The sequence below is a fragment of the Setaria viridis genome, chromosome 8 (genome assembly GCF_005286985.2).
Source record: "Setaria viridis chromosome 8, Setaria_viridis_v4.0, whole genome shotgun sequence".
In the NCBI taxonomy this organism is placed as follows: domain Eukaryota; kingdom Viridiplantae; phylum Streptophyta; class Magnoliopsida; order Poales; family Poaceae; genus Setaria; species Setaria viridis.
In genome coordinates, this window is record NC_048270.2 from 5,970,589 (window position 1) to 5,993,386 (window position 22,798).

A 22,798-nucleotide genomic window follows, 5' to 3' on the forward strand; every position below is an offset into this window, starting at 1 on the left:
AGCGCAGGAAGGGCTTTCTATGGAAAGGTACAGAAATGATTTCTGGCGGTCATTGTCTCCTTGCATGGACGAAATGTTGTCGACCTTCTATTTTGGGAGGTCTAGGAATTACGGACCTACGCCTCATGGGATATGCTCTAAGAATGCGATGGCTCTGGCTTAAGAAAACCGACACTTCACGTTCATGGCATAACTTACCTGATTCAATTGAACAGCAGGTCACCCAATTGTTCTTCTACTCCACCTCAACTCAGGTAGGCGACGGCAAGAACACCCTTTTCTGGGAGGATAGATGGATTGGCGGTCGCTCCATTGCAGAGATTGCTCCATGTCTCCTTCAGGCGGTTGGTCCTAGAACTTGCAAAAAAAGGACAGTAAGTGAAGGATTGCAAGATGGAAAATGGGTCAGGGACATTACAGGAGCATTGACTGTTCAGGTTCTCCTTGAATACATAAGCATTTGGACCAAATTACAGCAGATCATGTTACAGGAGGATACCCCTGACAAGGTCTTGTGGAAATGGACTCAAGACAGGAACTTCTCAACGGCATCAGCCTACAATGCATTCTTCATTGGACAGTATGAAATACCTGGGGCAAAGGCTTTGTGTAAGAACTGGACGCCGCGTAAATGCAAATTCTTCATATGGCTTGCTATTCATGGACGCTGCTGGACAGCCTCCAGATGCAAGAAACATAATCTTCAAAATGACAACACTTGCATTCTCTGTGCCCAGGAGTCTGAAACCATAAACCATTTGTTGGTTCGGTGTGTCTATGCAAGGGAGTTGTAGCATCTTATTCTATCGGAATTGAATTGGCAGCACTTGGCACCCTCTGTTTCTGAGTCCTCCTTTCCTGACTGGTGGCTAGCAGTGAGAAAACAGGTGGATAGGTCGGCCAGAAAAACGTTAGACTCTCTCATTATCCTGGTGGGTTGGTCCATTTGGTTGGAAAGAAATGAAAGAACTTTCAATCATGTTCAGAGGACGATGGGGATGTTGTACCAGAAGATTATAGAAGAGGTGATGGCTTAGGTTTTGGCAGGATTTCATTGTCTGGCGCCATTTATAACAGCCGTCCATCCCAACGTCGTACCTGGTAACCTGTTAGTAGGGTCGCAGCAAGGTGCAAATATAATTTCTTCTTAATTCTTGTATGCGCTAGCAGGTCATCAATCCCAGATGACGCTGCAAGTTCTTGTAACCAAATTTTTCTTCTCCTCTTAATGAAATACGTGCCTTAGCACGGTCAGAAAAAAATGATAAAAAAACATAGAGAGGAAGATGATTTAATTTCATCTGCTTTCTTGTTTGTGTCAGGAGCATGGGAATGCATGCTTTGGCATTCTTTCAGCGCGAGCCTTGGATATGTACTTAATTGGAGGTACCAAAGTTCAGACATGCCATGCTCAATTCAGACATACAGCATTCTGGCTGACATACCTATACAATAGTTTTGTTCCAATGGATGTTCTGTTTTGCAGACATCACAATGCAGGATCAGCTTGTGATATACGACAATAAGAAAGGGAGGATCGGTTGGATGCGATCACCATGCCCAAGTCCAAAGCTGTGATCGTTTCGCGCATCTGAATGTAGTTGCTAGTAACCTGCAGTGGTGGAAGGTTGATGAAGGTGACCAAGTGGACATTCAAAAATAAAGCAATGTAAGAAAGGCACACGAGAAACAAGAAACCTCCATGTGTACATTCTGAATTCCTGATCAATGCTCATAATAGAGCATATTTGGTTATCATGTATGTTTCATGCCCGAGATGTTTCTTTTTTTTCCCCTAGCTAACGAACTTAAGATGTTCTTTTTGTTTACTTACTGTGCAAACATTGTCCATATATGCCTCTTTCATTAAAGGAAAAAATACAAAGCCTTCAGGAGTGCCTGGAGCTGTAATAGATTGGAAGATCATATTTGGTCAAGCAGAAAGAGATGGACAAAACAAAATAAGGATCAATTCAGTCTCTTTGAGTTCGATGCTGGAGTTGAAAGTCAGCGCATAAAGAATGGAATGGTACATCATCATTATTAGTTAGAAATTCATACCATTCACTGAAGCACAGGCCCGAGATCGTGCCCTGAAGTGTCTGCCTTTCACAATTTTGGACTGCAAGTGGTGTAGTGACACTGAATTGTCATTAATTTCTTTTTCAAGAATGCAGAAGAAGCACTGCTTATTATTGAAATAAAGAGAGTAGTATAACAACTAGGGTCAAAAGAAGTTATTGATAAAACATACAAAATACAAGATGTAAATGAAAATTTGCATAAACTAGAGCAGTCTGTTCGTAACCTAGTCTAGATATTGATAACAGAGGACTCACGAGATTGAAAATTACTGTATAGTACTATCTTATGAACTGCACAAAAAACCCTCTACCTCTTAGTTTCCCAAACAGTTATTGGAATCAAACTTGTGTGAGATGAGAAGTCCATTCTGTTGTAGGCTTTATAATAATCCTGTGATTTACTGATATTAAGATCTATTCATAATTTTCCACTTTCTTAAAAAGAGTATGGTAGCAAAAAAGATGTTTGAATTTTCACCTGTAGAGGATTACAGTTCCCTGTGCCTTGAAGAAACTAAGATAGTGTTTGGTTGGTGCTAAGGTAATGTAAACGCAAAGGGAATCAGATTACAGTGTAGTTGGTGGTGGAATGGGTGATTGCCCTCTTTGTTTGGTTGCACTCTGGTAACGTAATCAGATTACTGTGTGGGTGCTATATCTGATTACGGTGGGGAAGGAGGGGTAACAAGCTTGTATAGATATTATTTAGGTAAGGGATTCGATTACAGTGTCAATTGATTACAAACCACCGCAACCAAACATATGTAATGGGATTCATTACCTTCTGTAATCAGATTACGTTACATTTGAGCCAACCAAACACCACCTAAGGTTCTCAGCCTCATCATATGCTTTTCAAGAGCCTATTTATATGGCAGTAATCCTTATTAGCGCTCAGACCATGTTTCACGGATTTTTCTTCACATAACAGAAATAAATATTTGTTACAGACTGAGCAAAATTCTGGCCTCTGCACTGAGTATGTGCAAGAAGCCAAAATTGGTCACGTATAGTGTTGAAAAGAAGATGCATGTACAAATTAAAAGGCGAATTACTCTGGAAACCTTGATCAAGGCACTCTCTTTAATTTGAAAGATACATGATGTAACAAGGACCATGCTTTGACCGATTATGTTTTATTTCAAACCCCGTTGTACTGCCACGCTAGAGGTTGTCAGCCATCCCCTTGCACCGCAACCTGGCAGGAAGCATTTTATTAGTCTTACAAACACTTACAAATATGAAATATGATATGAGAGCAGGAATCAGAAAATCTTTACGTAATTCTCAATAGGAGGATGAGAAGGTTCACAAAACTGCCGAAGGCTTGCCATCTTTTCTGTATCGTACGTAGATCATCTTGTCTTGTCTTGTAATTAGCAACTTGATGCAGATCATCTTACGGCGCGCTTCTCGTACCGCCTCGCAACAGGGGCCATCTTTTTCTGTTTGATTGATGGGACATCTTTACATTCGTCGAAGATCTTTTTCTTATTCTGCTTAGGAGCAGGGTATGCATTATGATGTCCCATACTCGAGCTTTGATGGGCACGCCTCGAATATGCTTAATGCTGAACCTTGAACTTGCGTACACTTTGTTTGGTTTGGAATAAAGCGGGGAGACCTACTCACTAAAGTGTATTAGCAGATGTAAGAAACACATGAGGAGACAAGAAACATGTATGTCATTTACTCCTGTCGAATTCTAGTAGTAAAGCTTACTTGATATTCTACACAACCTTCACACCCGAGGGGCCAAGATGTTCAAGATGATCTTCATACTTGCCGTGGAGAGTAGTAAACTGATCCAGTTAATCCAGCGTCGGGTAAAACTCATGTGTCGTAGGATTCTTAACAAGAAGATCCAATCCACCGAGTCAAATGCTTTAAAAATGTCCACTTTGATCGAGCCCCAGGAAGGAGAATTTGCCATGCGAGGGGCCTTAGGCAGGGCGATCCACTGTCACCCATGCTCTTTGTGCTAGCAATGGAAGCTCTAAATTCCTTGATCAGCTTGGCGGAAAGGGAGGGCCTTTTGGTGCCACTTGGAAACAGTGGCATGCAAGAGCGTCCATACCTCTACGCTGACGATGCTGTGTTGTTCCTCTCACCTTTGCAGCAGGACTTGATCGTGACCGGGGCTATTCTAGAGTTGTTTGGTGGTGCTTATGGTCTACATACCAACTTGGATAAATGTCTTACTTCACCGATTCAATGCGGCCTCGAGGATACTGTTACGCTGGTCCGCTATTTTCTAGGGCGCCTTGAACCGTTTCCTTGCAAATACCTGGAGATTCCACTCTCTACTAAGAAGCTGAGAAGAAATGATCTGGTGCCGCTAGTGGACAAGATTAGTGATGGACTGCCAACATGAAAAGCAAGGTTGATGAGCAAGGCTGGCCGTGCGGTTCTGGTTAAGGTGAAGATGTCAGCTATACCCATCCATACAGCCATTGCAATTTCTTTATCTTGTTGGGTCATCAAGAGTATTGACAAGTGTAGACGAGCCTTCTTATGGAGAGGAACCGAGATGGTTTCAAGACGCCAGGCCAGTAGGCCACTGCCTACTGGCCTGGCCAAAGGTTTGCAGACCGCCTGATCTTGGCGGCCTCGGGATCACAAACCTTGAAATCATGGGCTACGCGCAACGTATGCGTTGCTTTGGTTGAAAAGAACAGACACTTCGCGCTCTTGGTTTGCCTTACCAAATAAAGTGGAAGCTCCGGTGGCCAATATGTTCTTCCACTCCACGACGATCCGGATTGGGGATGGGAAACAGACCTTGTTCTGGATAGACAGTTGGATCGAGGGTCGCTCAATTGCAGAGATTGCGCCATGCTTACTCCAAGCAGTTGGTCCACGAATCCGTAAAAAACGAATGGTTTATGAAGGGCTACAGGATAGGAAACGGGTAAAAGACATTATAGGTGCCATAGCAGTCCAGGTCCTTCTAGATTACCTGAACATCTAGGAGAAATTGGAGATGGTGACACTACACGATAGCTCTCGGGACAAGGTGATTTGGAAATGGACGGAGGATCAATATTTTTCCACATTGTCAACATACAGAGCATTTTTCATCGACAAATACGAAATACCTGGAGCAAAAATCCTTTGGAAGATGCGGGCACCTGGCAAATGTAAGTTCTTTGTGTGGCTCGCACTTCATGATCACTGCTGGACGGCAGCGAGGCGCAAGAGACACAATTTGCAGGACGACGATAGTTGCATCTTATGTGGACAGGAACCGAAAACCATCAACCATTTGGTCGTGAACTGCTCTTACACTAAGGAGGTTTGGCACTCGTTGCTCTCACAGGTGAACTGGCAAGCGCTGACGCCATCTGCCTCAGATCGATCTTTGGCCGGCTGGTGGACGAGCTCGAGGAAACACGTTGACAAGGTTGTCAGGAAATCCTTTGACTCAATGGTGATCTTGACCTCTTGATCCATCTGGCTGTACGGAACGCTCGCACTTAAAGAGAGGATGGTGATGCAGCTCGTGCGTAAGATAAGAGACGTCTACCGGGGTGACCAGCCGATTCACCTGTTTAACCCCTTTTGCTTTGTCTGCTCACAATAGTAGTAGCCTTGTTTCATGGTCGCACATTGATGCATGTGTAGTATCTGCTTAAACATAAACTGTTCAGCATGTCATCGCCTCTGGATGACACTGCTTCCTCATGTATTTTCTTCTATCCTTTTAATGAAAAACGTGCCAAGCAGTCTCGAAAAAAAGGGCCAAGATTTTCCTCTCGCACCTCTCAAATTTTACTGTGAAAATGATGTTGATATTTCTCTTAGATTAAATAAAGATGTCTTATTTGTAAAGTACTCTATCTCACCCGAGTACCATCTAAAGCTCAACATAAGGAGGTGTTTAATGGTGTACTAATCATGAAGATGAAGTGGTGTTACAGATACATCGCTAAGGAAGAACAGTGTTGATTATTCGGCAACGAACAGCGCCGCCGTGCCACTGTGCGATCGAGCTACTCGCCTCTATCTCCTCGCCTCTCAGGGTCTGCGTCCCTCCTTCCTCCTCTTCAGCAGCCACGGGAGCAGAACAGAGCATCAGACCTCCATTCTTCAGATCTAAGACAGGGAGCAGCAGAGGTGCCGAGCAGTCTATAGCAGAGCCTGGCAGCCTCCTTTCCAGTCGGAGTTGAGGGCCACCGCAGAAACTTCGCCGTCGACCTCTGCACCTTCGTCAGGTGCCGATTTTCCGCCCTGTCGCCGCGCCATCCCGCGGCGGAAGCAGACGACCCCTACACTCCATCCCACCTCTGCCATGGTGCCATGGGGGTTGCCTTCTGAGATGAGACCATGCTGCCAACGTCACCGGACGCTACGCTTTCACCTGAGGGGACCAGGGCAGGTTTCGCTGCTCCATCCATGGAGTGTCTGTCTTTCACAGTTTTGGACTGCCAGTGGTGTAGTGACACTGAACCGTCATTACTTTTTTTCAAGAATGCGGAGAAAGATATGCCTATTATATTGAAATAAAGAGTATAACAACTCAGGTAAAAAGAAGTTATTGATAAAGCAGACAAAATACAATTTGCTATGTGAGAACTTGCATAAACTAGAGCAGTCTGTTTATAACCAGTCTATATATTGATAAAAGAGGGCTCATAAGTCATAAGATCAAAATTTACTGTATAGTCCTATCTCATGAAATGCACAACAAACACTCTGCGCCTCTTTCCCACACAGTTGTTGGAATCAAACTTGTGTGAGATGAGAAGTCCATTCTGTTGTAGCTTTTATAATAGTCCTGTGATTTACTGAAACTAAGACCTCTTTTATAATTTTCAACTTTCTTAAAATGGGTGTTGTAAAAAAAGATGGTTCAATTCCACCTGTAGTTGCCCCAGGTTATCCATTCATATGGAGAGGATAATTTCCAAAAAAACGTGTCAGTTGATGGTGACTGAAAAACCTGCATTGAGACTCATTCACTATTTTCACAATGAGTTCTCTCATATATTGACCAAATAATGTGTTGTATCCTTTCATTGCAAACATAAATGAGAAGACAATCAATACCTTTTTTTTTTTGGGGGGGGGGGGGGGGGGGGGGCTATTCAGAGTGTGGTTGCTACATGTAGGGGAACAGTTTAATAGAAATTCAGTTATGTTACCAAATTTGAACAATAGAAGGGGATGTTTCATTACTACAAATGGCCGACTTAGCATAACATAGTATTGTGCTGGAAATGCATCCTCTTAGCCTTGAAATTATCCCCCATCGAGTGGATTTTTTATGAATAATATGGAATATTGAATGTGCCTATTTCTCCCACACTAACATTAATATAGTGAGAATGTGTAATTTTTAATATTTGGAAATTTTGAGGTATGAATATGAAAGTGTACTCTCACTCACTACGGAGTACTAATTAGAGGTGGTGGGATGATAAGGTGAGCCCCATGGAATATCTTGTTTTCATTAGGAGGAAATACCTTGTTGCAAAACAATAAGTGACCGAACAGGTTAAGAGATGACTTGAAGGATGTCAAAATGGGAGGTGCAGTTCAGCATAAGAAAATTCAAGATTATTGACCTCTACATATATTTGGGGCAATTACCTGAAATCATAGCGCAAGTCAATCAATGCAGTCAGTTTTGAGCAAAATGACAAATAGGAGGGGGCATATGCTCTGAGATGTAATGCCTATTTTCCTTGATAACTTATGAGAGGCATGGTTTGTTGAACTCCTTGTACTTTTTCAGTAGGTAAGATATATATGGTAGTGTGTAACCAAAATATCTTGTTGGAGCTAATATTTTCTCGAGGTGAATTATTCAAAGTGAGCTTTCTAAATACATTCAGTGACCATTTAGTACAAATACAGTTATGTTACCGAATTTGAACAAAAGAAAGGGGCGTTTCATTACTACAGATGAGCCACTTAGCATAATTATGAAGTGTACTTGAAATGCACCCTCTTAACCTTGAACTTATGGATGATTGTATAAGCCTGTCTCTCCCACGTGAACAACTATATTGTGGGAAAATAATATTTGGAATTTTTAAGGCGCGAAGATGAAAGTGTGTTTACCCTACGTTGGAGTATTAGCCAGGTGGGATGAGAAGGTGAAATTAGGGGTGGTAATGGATCAAGGGCCTAATATCCTTTCACAATCCAACTCAGTTCTTAATCATTTTTGGCACATAAATATATAAATTTCAGTCTATCCGTTTTTTAGCCTGATCCCTAAAATGTCTAGGTTAAAATTCTTGGACCCTTACCATCCCTAGGTGAGCACAATGAAATATCAACACCTTGTTGCAAAACAATAAGTGACTAAGCCGATTTGAGAGATGACTGGAAGGATGTGAAAATAAGAATGCAGTTGCGCAGAAGAAACTTAAGAGTAGTAACCTTTTACATATATTTGTGCCAATTACCTGAAAATTATAGTGCTAATAATCAATCAGTGCACTCAGTTTTGAGCAAAATGACAGATATGGATTGGAAGATGCTCTGAAATGTAATGCATATTTTCCTTAATAACTTCTAAGTGGAAAGGAATAGTTGAACTCCCTGTTTGTACTCTTATAGAAAGTAACATGCAGTAGTGTGTAATCACAATATCTTGCTGGAGCTAATATTATTGAAGTTTGAACCAAACCCATCCAAATAAATGAAATGCAAAGCCAGACATGAACAGCATGTATAAAACATATTGTAGTAAAAAAAAAAGAATAAAAATGCATAGTTCTCAAACCCAGAAAAGAGAAGCAAAGAAAACAAAGCAAAAACTGCCTCCCAAGCCAGCTTCAACGCCTATAAATACCATGCATCCCCCAGCATCACAAGACACAGAGAACATCGAGCCTGAGCCCCGGCCAGCTCCCACTAGTCATCTAGAGCTCTGCCTGCTTCTTCGGCTACCATGGCTGTCGTCAGGGGCAGATCCAGCGTGGGGGCTCCCCCACAAAAAAATTCAGCCATGGATGAAGATGAGAAGAAGAAAAGGAGGAGGAAGAAGAAGAGGAAGAGAGGAGGGAGGAGGAAGAAGGGGAAAATAAGACAGTGGCAGCACCTACACCCACTTGCCTGTGAATCTTCATGCTCAACTTGTTGCAGCGGTAGGTTATGTTTCAAATCACCGTGCGATGCCCAGGTATCATGATCACAGAAATAAGATATAGAATTCATGACTTGTGGTGGATCTTGCAGCTGAAAGCTTCTATCAGCAAATCACTCAAAGAAGTGCATGATCCTTCGACGCTGCATCCATGCTGGAAGGGACTGGGGGCTTCAAGTCACTGGACGACCTCAAAAAGGAATTCAAGTCAGTGATGTCTTTGACATTTCACAATGGGGCCACCATCATGATCCCTCCTGAATGTTACAAACGATAGGCAATATAAATGACGAAGAACAGCAGATCCAACACAGAAGACACAAGATTTAACATGGAAAACCCTTCCAAGGAGGAAGAGAAAAAAAAACCACAGGTGCCAGCCAGCAAATCTTCACTATATTGGATGAGGTTACAAACGTCAGGGATTTACAACTATTCCAACTTATCCCAAACGGTGGCTTACCGGAGGCATATAAAGAGGTGAAACCCTAATAGGTGACGATCCGTACTGGCTTGGGCCGAAGTGAAGCGGAGACCGAAGTTTGCCTTTATCTGTATATAACTGAATTTGGATCATAACTCAACACTGAAAACTACCTTATTATCACTGTAAACATCTGAAAGTCATTTGACTATCAATTAAAACGGTAATACCATCGAAAGAAGAGAAAATGGCTGAAATGCATTTGCTTTCATGTTTGTGGCAGGAAAATGGGAATGCATGCTTTGGTATTCTTGGGATGAAAAGCATCGACTATTACATAACTGGAGGTACCAAAGATCAGATATTCAGTTCTCAATTCAGACATAGTATTCAGATGTACATCTCTGAAAAAAGGTATCTATATTTCATTATTTACAATTTATATCTTTGTTTTTTTGCAGACATCACAATGCAGGATCAGCTTGTGATATATGACAGCGAGCAAGGACGTCTCGGGTGGGGGCCGTCACAGTGTGATAAGAAGCCCAAGTCCAAATCTGCAAGTGTTTCACGCATCTGAAACAAGTTTGCAGTGACCAGCAAGGGGTGGAACATAGATTGAAGGTATAGAAGTGTGTTAGCAGAAATAAAGAATGTAAGAAACACACATGGTGAACATAGGTTTCTCTTTTTTTTTTCCTGCATGACTGGGAATACTTCACACAGGAGAACACAAGAATCGGCATGCCAGGGGGAAAAAGGAACTGTATTACATATCTGCAATGACAGTCACTACACAACAGTACCTAAGACAATGACTTTCAGTTCCCCTGTGTTGGGTTTCCAGCCGAACTGAAGTGTCTGCAGTTACAGATAAACATTGTGCTGTGAAACTACTGAATTATCTGTAGGCCAAACTGCATGCATCAAGTGAAATGTCTCTTAACTCTGCACAAGAGTGCTAGACACAATCTGTATCCTCGCTGTCTATCTCTCTTCCAGGGGCGGATCTAGGGCCCGGGCTGCCCGGGCTGCAGCCCGGGACGAGATCATGGAGTTCTTTTAACATATGTGCTGTTTAGCCTAACAAAATGAGGTTTAGGAGACAAGATTAGACTGTTTTAGGTGTGATTCATCAGCTCAGCCCGGGGCGCAGTCCCGTTCTGGATCCGCCCCTGCTCTCTACCTTCAGTCCTACACCTCTCATCTCAAGAGAGACATTGGCAAGGTGATGAGCAGCTCCATCCAGTGCTTTCCAGAGCTCAAGATGTGATGCCCAAGGGCCAAGGCATCAGCGCCACGCGCACAGGGCTCTCTGTTCATCCCTGCCGCACAGCCACGACCGCTTGGCATCTCATAGCCGCATGATCAGGGTGTTTGATCATGAACTAATTTTCAATGCGGGTCACATCGGATGCTTGATATCAATTAGAAGGACTAAACATGAGCTAATTGTAAAACTAATTGTATAAGTTGTGGCTAATTCGTGAGACGAATCTATTAAATCTAATTAATCCATGATTATCACATATTTACTGTAGCATCACATGGGCCAATCACGAACTAATTAGGTTTAATAGATTCGTCTTACGAATTAGCCTTCATTTATGCAATCTTACTATTACTAATTGGAGGCTCCTTTTGAAGCCTCCAGGTGAAGCCACCTAGGATTCCTAGGTGGACACTCTAGAAAAAGAGAGAAATCCTAGAAATTCTCACAAAAAAGCAAAACATCTAACTGTCAATCGATAGATTCAATCATCATAGCCATTGGATCTATTATATTTTCTAAAAAATTACCCACCTATGCCATTATGAAAATAGCCTAAAGTAACCCCCTAAATCTATATATAAATTACCCACCTCTGCCATTATATAAAATAAACTAAAGTAACCCCCTAATCTTCATCAAAATTACCCACTTATGCCATTATAAATAATATTTAAAATAACCTCCAAATTTGCAACCGAATTGCCGACCACTATTACTTAAAAACTTAAAGTAACCCATTAAATTTGCATCTATATTACGCACACATGCTATTATTAAAAATAACATGATAACCCCGTTTGAATCAAATAACCTTAATTAAAAATATACAGCAATATATGATTCTAAATTGTCTATATCTTGCACTATTGGTATATGATATAATAATTAAGGTATATATGCATGATGTGTGTCACCATTTATAAAGATATAGAGGAAGTGATGAGAATATAGATTTCTATATTAAAATTGTATCACAAACTTAGGATTCATTAAACAAATTCAAGCGTATACCTGTGATGCAAAGTGAAAATTAAAGATTATAAATGTGGATGAAAATATTATAGAGTAATTACTAACTAAAATCTATCACAATTGGATGAAGATAATAAGTATATATCTATATAAGTATTGTGTTCGAAGATTTAACAAACGAGAGGTAGCTTATGGTAATATTTTTTAGCAATGTAGTCTCATTTTTTTCCATTGGAGACTCCGCATTAGTTCCCACGAGACAAGCTAGAAAAAAGAGACAAATTCTCATAAAAATTAAAAATATCAAACACCAATCTTGTAAACTCTAATAATCATAGCCATTGATCTATTATATTTTCTAAAAAGTTACCCACCAGTATCATTGTGAAAATATTCAAAAATGCGCTCTAAACCTATATCTAAATTACCGAGCTCAGCTATTATAAAAATAATCTAAAGTAACCCCATAATTTTCATCCAATTTACTGATACATATCATTATAAAGAATAAATTAAAATATCATTCTAAAATTTTATCTATATTACCCATGTATATTGTTATTAAAAATAATCAAAATTAAACATCTAAATCTTAATCTAATTATCTTCATGTGCATCATACAGAAATGTCAAAAAGTAAACTAATATATGATTCTAAATTACCTTTTTATGTATATACACATGATGAGTGTCACCATGTAGACCATTTATACTTGTATGTGAGGAATCGATGAAAAATATTGATTTGTATGCTAAACATAATGTATGGAGGATTGGAGGTGCGATACAAAATGGAAAACGTATGAATATGGATGAAAAAGTGCATAGAGTAATTATTAATTAAAAATCAATCATAACTGGACAAAGATAGGTACATATCTATATAAGTATTATGTTGACATATTGAAAAAATAAGAGAGTAGTCGGTAATCAATTTTGATTATTAGCTAGAAGTTTAATTTCTAAATAATTTTCAAATACAATAGCTTCTAAAAATATTAGTCCGTGCGGGAGCACGGGTTGATGGACTAGTTGATTTTATAATTAACATATATTTAATACTCCTAACTACTATACAAAATTTCATGCGATAGGTATAGTCCCGGCTCCAAACGGGCCCAGCATCAACAGATTCTCAAAGTACAAAAAGGCAGAAGCACCATTGCACATCTGAGAGAGACAGCACTTGATCTCGAAACCGCGAACAAAAACAAAAACAAAAGCTTTACTGATGAGCACTCTCACGGTGCACACGATCTGTCCCCAACCTCTCACTGTCAGTGCGTACTTTCCAAGTTCCGAAAGGCGCTTTTCGTTAACTTTGTGGATCAGAACATTCAGACTGGGCAGAAAGCAAAGAGCATGAGGCAATATGTAATTACAGCTTACGACACTTTATTACCGATAATTGCGTTACAAAAATTTGGCTTCCGTGCATGGTCACGAGAAAGAGACCCACTGAAAGCGACTCTAGCACGACACTTGCAATTATACGCTAGACAAAAACCTACAGCGCTGCCTGTTTGCCACCAACCTGAACCCAATTCTAAGTACAGTTAGGCTACACTAGATTACATACATGATACCATCAACAGCCTCTGAATCCAAAACCTGTATTTCCAAATTCTTTTTCTCTATCTCTCTTTATGATTTTTGTTGCTTATTAGTTTCTGAATTCACTAGGCATGTCAAGTTGTCAGCTACTACTAATTAACACGACAAAAAAACCAACGGGTTAGATTAATCGAGACCCGATCCGACGGCTAGCATAGCTCTCTATCAGCGATGATCACCAGTCATCTACCATCCTTGGCACCATTTCCATGTGGCAGCTTCCCAAGAGCAATGGCGCGATCAGGTGCAGAGATCGTGTGCAACTGTCGAACTGATCATCTGAATGGTGAACTGGACACCCGACCGCTGATCGATCGGGCAGATGATCCACCCAATTCTCCTTTGAACTGCCTCTGGGAGTGCCATGGTGATCTCGGCTTCGCTGCGCTACACCTAGACCGGCTCGTGATTTCACCTGCAGATACCGAGCTAGACGACCTGGACATCGACCATGGTCAGTGGCCTGGAGCACGCATGGCGGCGCACGCTTCACGTTCCCTGATCAGAAGTTCAGAACGGCGGCCTCTGCAGGTACGCGAACATGTCCCCGAACGCGGCGGCGTCGACGCGTGCGAAGAGCGCCGGCGACGGCGGACCGAAGAGCGCGCTGCCGCAGTCGTCCATGACCACGAACCCGTCGTCGGCCGCCGCGCCGCCCCAGTCGCCGCCGGGCCACCACCCGGCCCCGCCGCCGGGCTGGCTCTCGGCGTGGTCGCGGTCGGGGAGGTCCGGCGACGGCGACAGCACGTGCTCGGACCCGCTGCTGGAGTTGTCCGTGTGCATCGTCCACGGCACGGAGCTGGAGTCGCGGTCCGGATCGGGCTCCGTCGGCGACAGCGCCGCCGGCGCGGGCGCGGGCGCGGGCACCATGGCCGCGGCCTCGCCGGGGCGATCGAAGCAGAGCATCCCCGCGGACGGCGTCTCGAGGTCGTAGTCGTCGTAGTACCCGCCGTAGTCGGCCATCTCCACCTTCATCGGCGCCGCCGCCCCGCGCGGGTTCTTGGCCGCGGCCGGCTTGACGTCGTCGGCGGCCGCGGCGGCGACCTCGTCGTCGTCCACCGTGTCGTACCGCTCGATCACACCCTTCTTGTTGTAGATGCGGCACAGCACCCAGTCATCCAGCTGCAAAATCCAAAGGAACAAAAAGGTCAGCGGCATAGTCCAGGTGGTGCTAAAGACGAAATCTTGCACGAAGCTGGTTGATCTCTTTTACTACGCGTTGGATCGGAGCCGCGCGCGGAGCTCGACGTGACGTGACGTCGGATTCGGCGCGTGTGGTCAGAGTGGTGCGCGTGCGCGGGCGGCGATAAGATCAGGATGGCTGACGGCCGCCGCGGTTGCCGGCCGGCTGTCCCTATCGCCGCGTGCGTGAGCCGTGACGCCATGCCCGCCCGCGCTTTACTGCTTTACATGTCTCTAGAGCCGCCCGCCCGTCCGTCTGCAAAGTAGCCACGGGCTGTCGCGAAAGGGACAGCTCGAGCACGCTGCAAATGGACAATTTGGACCCCTACCTTTTCTTAATAATAATACTCTTAATTATTAATTACCTGCAAATTAACCTAACAAATGCAGTATTTGCTCCACACATTTCCATTGCAACATTGCTCAAAAAGACGATCATTTTTATGTTTAATGATTTTATAACTGAAAGTTTCAGTGTTGTTACTTTTTGTTGGGGGAGATCGATAAACGCAAGGAACAAGCTGCCAGCAAGACGTAAGTAAGGACAGTGATTTACCCTGAGCGCGTTGTTGTTGGTCTTCTTGCGCGCGGCGGCGGAGCGGTCGACGTCGGCGAGCCTGTACTCGTGCATGATCCAGTTGGTCTTGACGCCCTTGGGCGGCTTCCCGGCGTAGAAGACGAGCGCCTTCTTGATGGCGACGGGGCGCGGCGACCCCACCGGCTTGTCGGCGCCGGTGGCCTTCCAGTACCCGGCCCCCGCCGCCCGGTTAGGACGCGACCCGTTGGGGTACTTGCGGTCCCGCGGCGAGAAGAAGTACCACTCCTTCTCCCCTCCCATCGCCTTCTCTGCAACATCACATCCGTCGATCAGAGAAAACAGTTAGCGACTAATCAGCTGAGATTATCATAATCCACCGGTGCTGCTGCAAGATTAACAACCTGGGAGGTTCCATGGGTCGAACTTGTAGAGGTCGACCTCGGCGATGACGGGGGCGGCGAGGGGCAGGCCGCCGCACTTGCGGAGGAGGTAGTAGTTCACCAGCTCGTCGTCAGTGGGGTGGAACCGGAACCCCGGCGGCAGCTGCAGCGCGCCACCGAAGTCCATCAGTTTCGCCGGATTCGAGTTAATTGAGGGGATCGGAACGAAGCAGTCGTCGATCGCAAGAGCAGGTCGCTGCAGAGCTCGGAGGGTGTTTTGGCCGCTGGGGGAAGCTTTTGGAATGGAACATGAGCTCGCCGTACCCGGGGCTTACTTATAGACAGGGGCGGCGCGCCACGTGTCGCCGGGAAGGGCTCGATGTGACGCACGTGCAAGTTGGGGAGGGAGGCCTTGGCCCTGTAGGGGTGGTGGGCAGGTTGACCGGAAGCTGGGCAGGACGCGTGTCGCGCATCGGAGGGGTGCCGAGGACGAGTGGGCGGTGGGATGGGAAGGTTGGGGTCCAGCACCCCGGTGATTTTGTCATCGCTTCCGTCAGCTGTTTTGGCACCGGGCCGGGGCTCGATACCGTGACTGCCTGGTGGGGCCGGTAGGTATCCAGGGCTTGGGTGGGCCCGGGCGGGGGGTCATGTTACTGTGGGGCCCGGCTGGGGGGGGGGGGGGGGGGGTTGTGTGATATTTTTTCCTTATTAAACGGATTTTCTTTAGTGTATGTTCTGGCAGTGGAGATTCCCAACGTCCACTTGGTCGATCCCCTGCGTCCCGCCAGTAAAATAACACCTGCTGAGGTAACGCTATGGTCGATTTTAGGGCCTGTGAATCTGTGATTCCCATGGTTAAACCGTGATGATCACGAAGCGTATTTTGGAATTGCAGATTTTTTTTAAGGAAGCAGTTTTTTTTTATTTCTGGAGCGCCTTCCCAAGCATCAGTTTGGTATCGTCCCAAAAAGAAAGCGTCAGTTTGGTACCTGCATACAATTTTATTTTATTCCGTGGGAATGGTTAGCTAGAAATTGAAAAAAAAACAATCTGTCAAGTATCACGCACGTTATTTAGTAAAGTTGTAAATTTTCCTAGGGAGAACCTTCAATTTTTTTATTATTATTTTTGCTACTGATTGTTCCTGAAATACCATCTTCCCCCAAAATTTCATATGTTTTGTAATTTAGTTGATGTTTTAATTTGCTACTGATCGTGGCCACTAGGATTAGGATATGGTGACGCGCATCCTGCCATCAAACTAACCGCGATCCAACCAAATTTTTGTTGTCCTCTTTACATTAATCGACGCTGCATGCTCCTGACATTTACGATTCCGGTTCGGTACTTTTGAGATCGCGCGCTCGCACTCCGATGCCCGTATCTTGGTTTTCTAATCGCCCAGAGATCCGCCTTTTCGTGGCGCAGCACATGGGCAACACCAAGCTGCATGGCATCATGCACAAGCAAGATCGATTCGCATGCACGCAGCTCCGGGCTGTGCGCACGAGGACGGCGGCGTGACAGCTGACAGGAGCAGCTAGCTCGAGCGAATATCCGCGGGCATCCGTGCACGGCGTGGGCCCCCTCTCCCGGCGTGGTGCTCCTCCCCCCATTCGCCAAAACGGCGGGAGCCCCCCGGCCCCGCTGCGGCGCGCGGACGCGGCGGCCAACGCGGTGGAGGCGGCTCTCACCTCACCACCTCAGGTCTCGGTCGCCGGCCAGCGCGCGCGACGGTGACCCCGGCGTCGCACGGAACGGAACGGAACGGCCGCGGGGGCTGACGTGCCGCGCGCGACGTCACGGCGCCCAGTGCAGGCCCCCTGGAGCGGACCGGACGGCCACGGTGGGATCCACCCGCGGCTCCCCGGAGCTGGCGGCCGAGCGTGTCGCTGACCTGACCCGGTCGTCGTCGATGGCTCGATGCGGCGGCGAGCCGCTGCTTGCGACCGCGAGGGCGAGGCTCGAGGATTGGCCCACGCGTCAGTGGGAGCGTGACGCCCGTACCTGCGTGCGCGCGGCGTAACCGGGCCCACCCTTTGGTTTGTTTTGTCCCCCCGCGCGCGTGATTCTCGACGTCGGCGTGGCCTGTCGGGCTGTCCCCCTCCCCCTGCCTGCCTTGTACGGCTACCCGGGTTGCTTTCCACTCGGTTTCGACGCCGTCCCTGACATGTGGGCCGCGACAGATTTGACCCCAGGTGCCAGGCCGGGTGATAAGCCCGAGCTCGTATCCACGAATCATATGCGGCGACCTGCGGCTGCTTAGCTCTCGATTCACTTCAAAGCATTTTCAACCAGCGCGCACCACAGGAGTCGCTAGCCGCAGAGCACAGCACAGCACACAGACACGTTGGTCCATGTACCCGGAATCCCACATGTCAGTGGCTGAAAATGGAACCTGATGAATCATGTGGTCCGACGCGGCGCGCGTGAGCCGGGAGGTTCGTCACGGATGACGCTATTTCCCCCGGCGCCCCAGCTCCAGCTCGCGCGACGGCGACGGCCGCCCAATCCGGGCGCAGGGACGAAGCAACAAGACACCGTGCGCTTTCAGGTTGTCTCCATCCACGTCATTCGGATCCTTGTTTACGTACCGTAGCCAATGGGCTGCGAGACGGCTCTTGGAGGGGCCAATTCAGCCGCGCTGACGCCCCTAGGCGCATTGACAATGGCCGGATGGCGATTCATACGCGGCTTCCGAGAGCCGCTGATTTGGAATATTCACTTTAATTTTTTTTTGTCAAACGGGAGATGGTTGAAGTCTTCGAGAAGTTGTGCTTGCGCCATGTGATATCACAAAGCTATGGTGGTACTGTAGTCATGCCTATCATTGGTACGTATGTAGCTGGCAATCGATTCCACAACTTTCGTATGTGATGAGAGATATCTCTATTAGGGGGGTTTATTGGTTTCGTCATTTATGAACATTTGAGGATGGCCGGTGAGAGTTGACATTTGACTTAGTCTTAAAAGATTCTTCGCTGAGGTGATAATTTTAGAATAGCGATGAGAACGAGAATAGTAAGATAGCTACATGCTTCGTGCAATCAGATTATTATCGTATCTTGTGTTTTCCCATTGAGCAGCCCCCATTAAAGTCAGTAGATAATACACATAACCCTAAAGTAATTTGGAAGTGAAGATACTCTTCAAGCTCAACTTAGATCCCATTCATTTTGCATTTAGTACTAATTAACCTTCTCTTATGTACGTAGGCAAAATAGAGCTACTACTGAGATTCAATATATGAGCGAACATACATGCACGGTACTAGTTGGCGTGGAATCGTTTGCGCCATATTTCAGGTACCCCATGCACATGGATGCCCAACCAACACCTTGTCTGGTATTACAGATTAAATAGCCATGAAAAGTAATGGTTTTTTTTCCTTGTAAAAAGTTTATGTAATGATCAATGCAAACTTAATTATTCCGCGGTCGTTCCTATGGTTTTTACCGTGAAGTTCGATAATGGGCAAGGAATGTACCCTTTCTAGATTCCGATAATAATATGATTAGTCCACCTGGTTGATTCCGTCAATTTTGTTTAAAAAAAAAACCGAACACTGTTGGATTCAATTCAAATGGGTGAGATCGTAGTGGAGATTCCTTTCACCTTATCATTTTCATGTGTACATCATCGATGACTTGTGCTGGACAAACACTCGAGCCTAAACAAACAGCAATACTTGAGCAAGCTGACGTGGCTTTGCACCCACACCTACACATCAAGGGACCAAGAAGTCCTGTGCACCGGCCCGGGGCCCACACCCCAGTGAGATGGAGTTTGCTGACGCCACCACACTTGGGTATATAACCAACAGCGCAGTAGGTGCGACATGACAGCGAATAAAACAAAGGACGTCCGAGAGCAACTGCTGATTATACAAATCGTATGTGGCGCTGTGCCGCCGTGATTGAGATTTTTCTTATTGTAAGCTTGCATTGAGATTGTATTATAATTCAGGCCGAGATGCATCGATCTCCGTGTCAACATGTACATCACCAGGAGATGCTTGCCAGCTTAAACCATCGGCCCCTAGCAAATTAACAATATAGGAGATACTCGTTAATTAAAAAAGTTCCTCTTTTTTTTCTTTTGCTTTTTTGAAACTTAAGAAAGTTAAATGTGTTACATGACCTACTACCGCTTATCTGTATTATGTAATATTTAGGGCGTGTTTGGCATGGCTCTGGAGCTGAACTCCAGCAACTCCAGCCAAACACCCCAGCTCCAAAACTCCATGGAGTTGTAGTGCAAACGAGGGTGGAGTTTTGGAGCACCTCTTTTGCAGCTCCAAAATCACCCAATATGAACCTCCTCGTGGAGTTGGTGGGTAATTACCCACCAATGCCAATGATTATAAAAAAATGATTCACTTCTTTCTTTCTCCCGAGACCCCTCCCCGCGCCTCCATCTGTTCGCCCGCGGGACACCGCCATGTTTGGCCGCCGCCAATCCCCCGCGGCCACCCTCATTCTTTTTCCTCCACTGCTCGCACTGCCGTCGCCATCTCTTCCTTCGTTCCCACGCCGCCACTGCCCTTCCCATCTCCGCCCACCCTCTAGAGACTCGGAGCAGCCCGCGCCACGCCTAGCCGCGTGCCGCCCTACCCCCAGCGGCTCGCTCCCCGCTTAGCTTCCCTGCATCCGCCCACCTCGACGCGCCGCCCGCCTCATCGGCCCTAACCCAACCTTGGGCGCCATGAAGTCCACTCCACTCGCCGGGCGCAGCCATCTCGTGTCCCCTCGTGCGCTAGTCCACCGCCACCCCGGCAACTCCATGGGAGGAGATCTGCCACCGCCAGGATCCTCCTCCGCCCAAGACTGACTAGCAACCTGCTTCCCTCCGTCCTATCACTGTTAGGCAAGCGCCAAGGGGAGCCAGGTGACACTGTCAATCCCCTCCTCTATCAGTGCCGAGCTCCAAGGTGAGAATTTTTTTCCCTTTTCTCATTTAATTCCTGTGCTTATGTTGTGAGATGAGAACAAAATCACGTTGAAATCTAGTCTGAAATGTTCTGAATGTATGCATTGAATGGTCTTTTTACAGAATTTTTCACCTTGTGCTAGTCCAGATTTCTCGATTTGTACTCATCTGTATTTCACTCTATAGACCGTATTCTCTTGAAATGATGAAATGTGCGGTGCTTCTTTGTTAATTGATTATGTGACCTTTTTCTCAATACAATGTTGCAGATGAATTTGCTCGCCCGGCAGGACTTTGGGGACGTCGTGGACACGCGGACGAACCGGCGGTCGGCGCTCGACATCTTGGAACGCGTCGCAGCCAAGGCGCTGCTGTTCCTGAGAAAAAAAAGAGGGGGGATAAGAGGATGACAGGTGGAACCATGAGTTGGGGGCAAGAATGACAATTCACCTTCAAACTCCTCTTTTCTGGAGCTGGGGACACCCTCCTAGCCAAACACCTCTATCAGACAGCTCCAACTCTACCCAGAGCTGGCTCCACTGGAGTTCTGGAGTGGAGCAGCTCCACCCAGAGTTGGAGCTATGTCAAACAGGACCTTGTAAAGCATATACAGCAATAGTGTCACATTTGAAATTTCTAATTCATGCAACCCAAATAAAATGACATTGTTTGACTTGTGGCTTGGGGGAGCAATAATTAGCTACACTAGCGTCATTTCATCAAACTGAACAGAAAAAAAAACACTCAATTGGCCAGTCTATAAAGTAATGGATATATACATGTGGCGTAGTGGCGCCGCATATGGTTGCACCCGGGATCGAGGACGAACCGGTCAACATCAGGCCCTAATTTTCTTATGATCTAGCTTAATCAGCAGCTTGGTATAGTATAGGCTTATAGCTAGGTGCATCTGTATTGTTGACATGTCGTCGTCATTTCCTGTGGGGCCCACACCGGTGTAAGGAAAACGCACAGTAGCTCTATATAGCAGCCAATAGGATTCTGTTGTTTGCAGGAGTACATGTCAGCAGGCGTGCGACCGTTGACCATACTAGCCCAAGGATTCAACATGGCAAGGTGCATGCACCGTGTGGAGGAAAGATCAGATCGACCTAGTTATCTGAAGCAATAAAATGCTTTACTTCTAGGCAAAGTTAAACTCGAATTACTATGTGCGGTGATTACGTATGAATTTGCTGATGTCAAGTCTCTGGAATGTACCTACAATTGAGAATTTAGTGTCTTTCCTTCAAAGAAATGAATTTAGTATTTTAGTGCATCCATGATTTTGTTCATGCAGATTGTGCGATTCTCGAACTACCTGTGGCAGAGCTTCTTTAAGCCCAACGTGGTGTCGTTTTATTTGCTTACCACTACTAGCTTTCTACTTCTATGGGAGGTAAATATTAATTTTACAATAATTCCATGGTAATGTCAGCTACCTATCTTTAGCTACAAACAAGTAAAAACTATTATGAATATTACTCATGATAATTAAGATACAACAGTATAGTTGGTACCATGCATTTCGGCATGAATATCATATCTCTGTTTGCCTCGAGCAACGACCTTACGGCCTGATCAAGGTAGGCTACTATAGTCTATAGCTAGCGCCCAGCTTCAGGTATGAACTGAAATTAAAGTTATTTACGTGTAAACCTGATCAGCCGCTCAAACACGCGGCCATGCCTCAGTGTGCTCTGGAACTTGAAAATTGCCCGTTTACTTTCTCAGATGATACTATATCCTTTATTTTTTTTAAGTACAGCGCCAATAATAATAGAGAGATTACATACCTGTCCATCTAAAAAATGGTAGAGATTACCACCAGCCTGTTATCAAGATATAACATCTAGCGCTGATATTTTTAGAATTTCAAGCTTATTTTATTGGGTCGATACTGTCTCAGCTGCATACTTTTGCTGATGGTCCCGGCCGGAGAGACGCATCATGCAATGCAAGTGGGATCGGAGGTGGGAAAAGATATTTCAGTTCAGTTGGTGGACTTCATTTGATCATGAATCATAATCCACTTTGCGATGGTGGAATCCGTTGTCACCGTCTTCTCCTTTAGCTAACACACACTAAACAACTGTTGCAACTTGCAAATCGTGTCTACCCTGTGTCTGCTTGATTCACTGCCAAGGCATATGTGCACATCTTCAGCCTTAGTCATGGTAGTATATATTGCACAATTTTTAACGGCCAAATTGTCGTGTTAGTTTTCGCATAGTTTAGTATATATTGCTATTGCTTGTTCCGATTATTTGTAAACTTGTGCCGAATGACGTGGGTCACAAAAC

General features: G+C 45.4%; 1 protein-coding gene across 1 annotated transcript; it reads right to left on the reverse strand.

Annotated features, from left to right (window-relative positions):
* Positions 1-13,227: 13,227 nt before the first annotated feature.
* On the reverse strand, positions 13,228-15,882 carry LOC117833493 (NAC domain-containing protein 71). The gene is made up of 3 exons (XM_034713006.2): positions 15,588-15,882; positions 15,205-15,494; positions 13,228-14,588 (listed from the first exon to the last, which is right to left on the reverse strand). The coding sequence occupies exons 1-3, from the start codon at positions 15,751-15,753 to the stop codon at positions 13,977-13,979; spliced, it is 1,068 nt and encodes a 355-aa protein (XP_034568897.1). The 5' UTR covers positions 15,754-15,882; the 3' UTR covers positions 13,228-13,976.
* Between the last annotated feature and the right edge of the window lie 6,916 nt (positions 15,883-22,798).

Excerpts from the sequence above, each read along its gene's own strand:
- LOC117833493 (XM_034713006.2), bottom strand. The coding sequence starts at position 15,753 with ATGGACTTCGGTGGCGCGCTGCAGCTGCCGCCGGGGTTCCGGTTCCAC. Across the intron at positions 15,495-15,587 it reads CGACCCATGGAACCTCCCAG|AGAAGGCGATGGGAGGGGAG; the intron begins GTTGTTAATCTT and ends GTGATGTTGCAG. Across the intron at positions 14,589-15,204 it reads CCAACAACAACGCGCTCAGG|CTGGATGACTGGGTGCTGTG; the intron begins GTAAATCACTGT and ends TGGATTTTGCAG.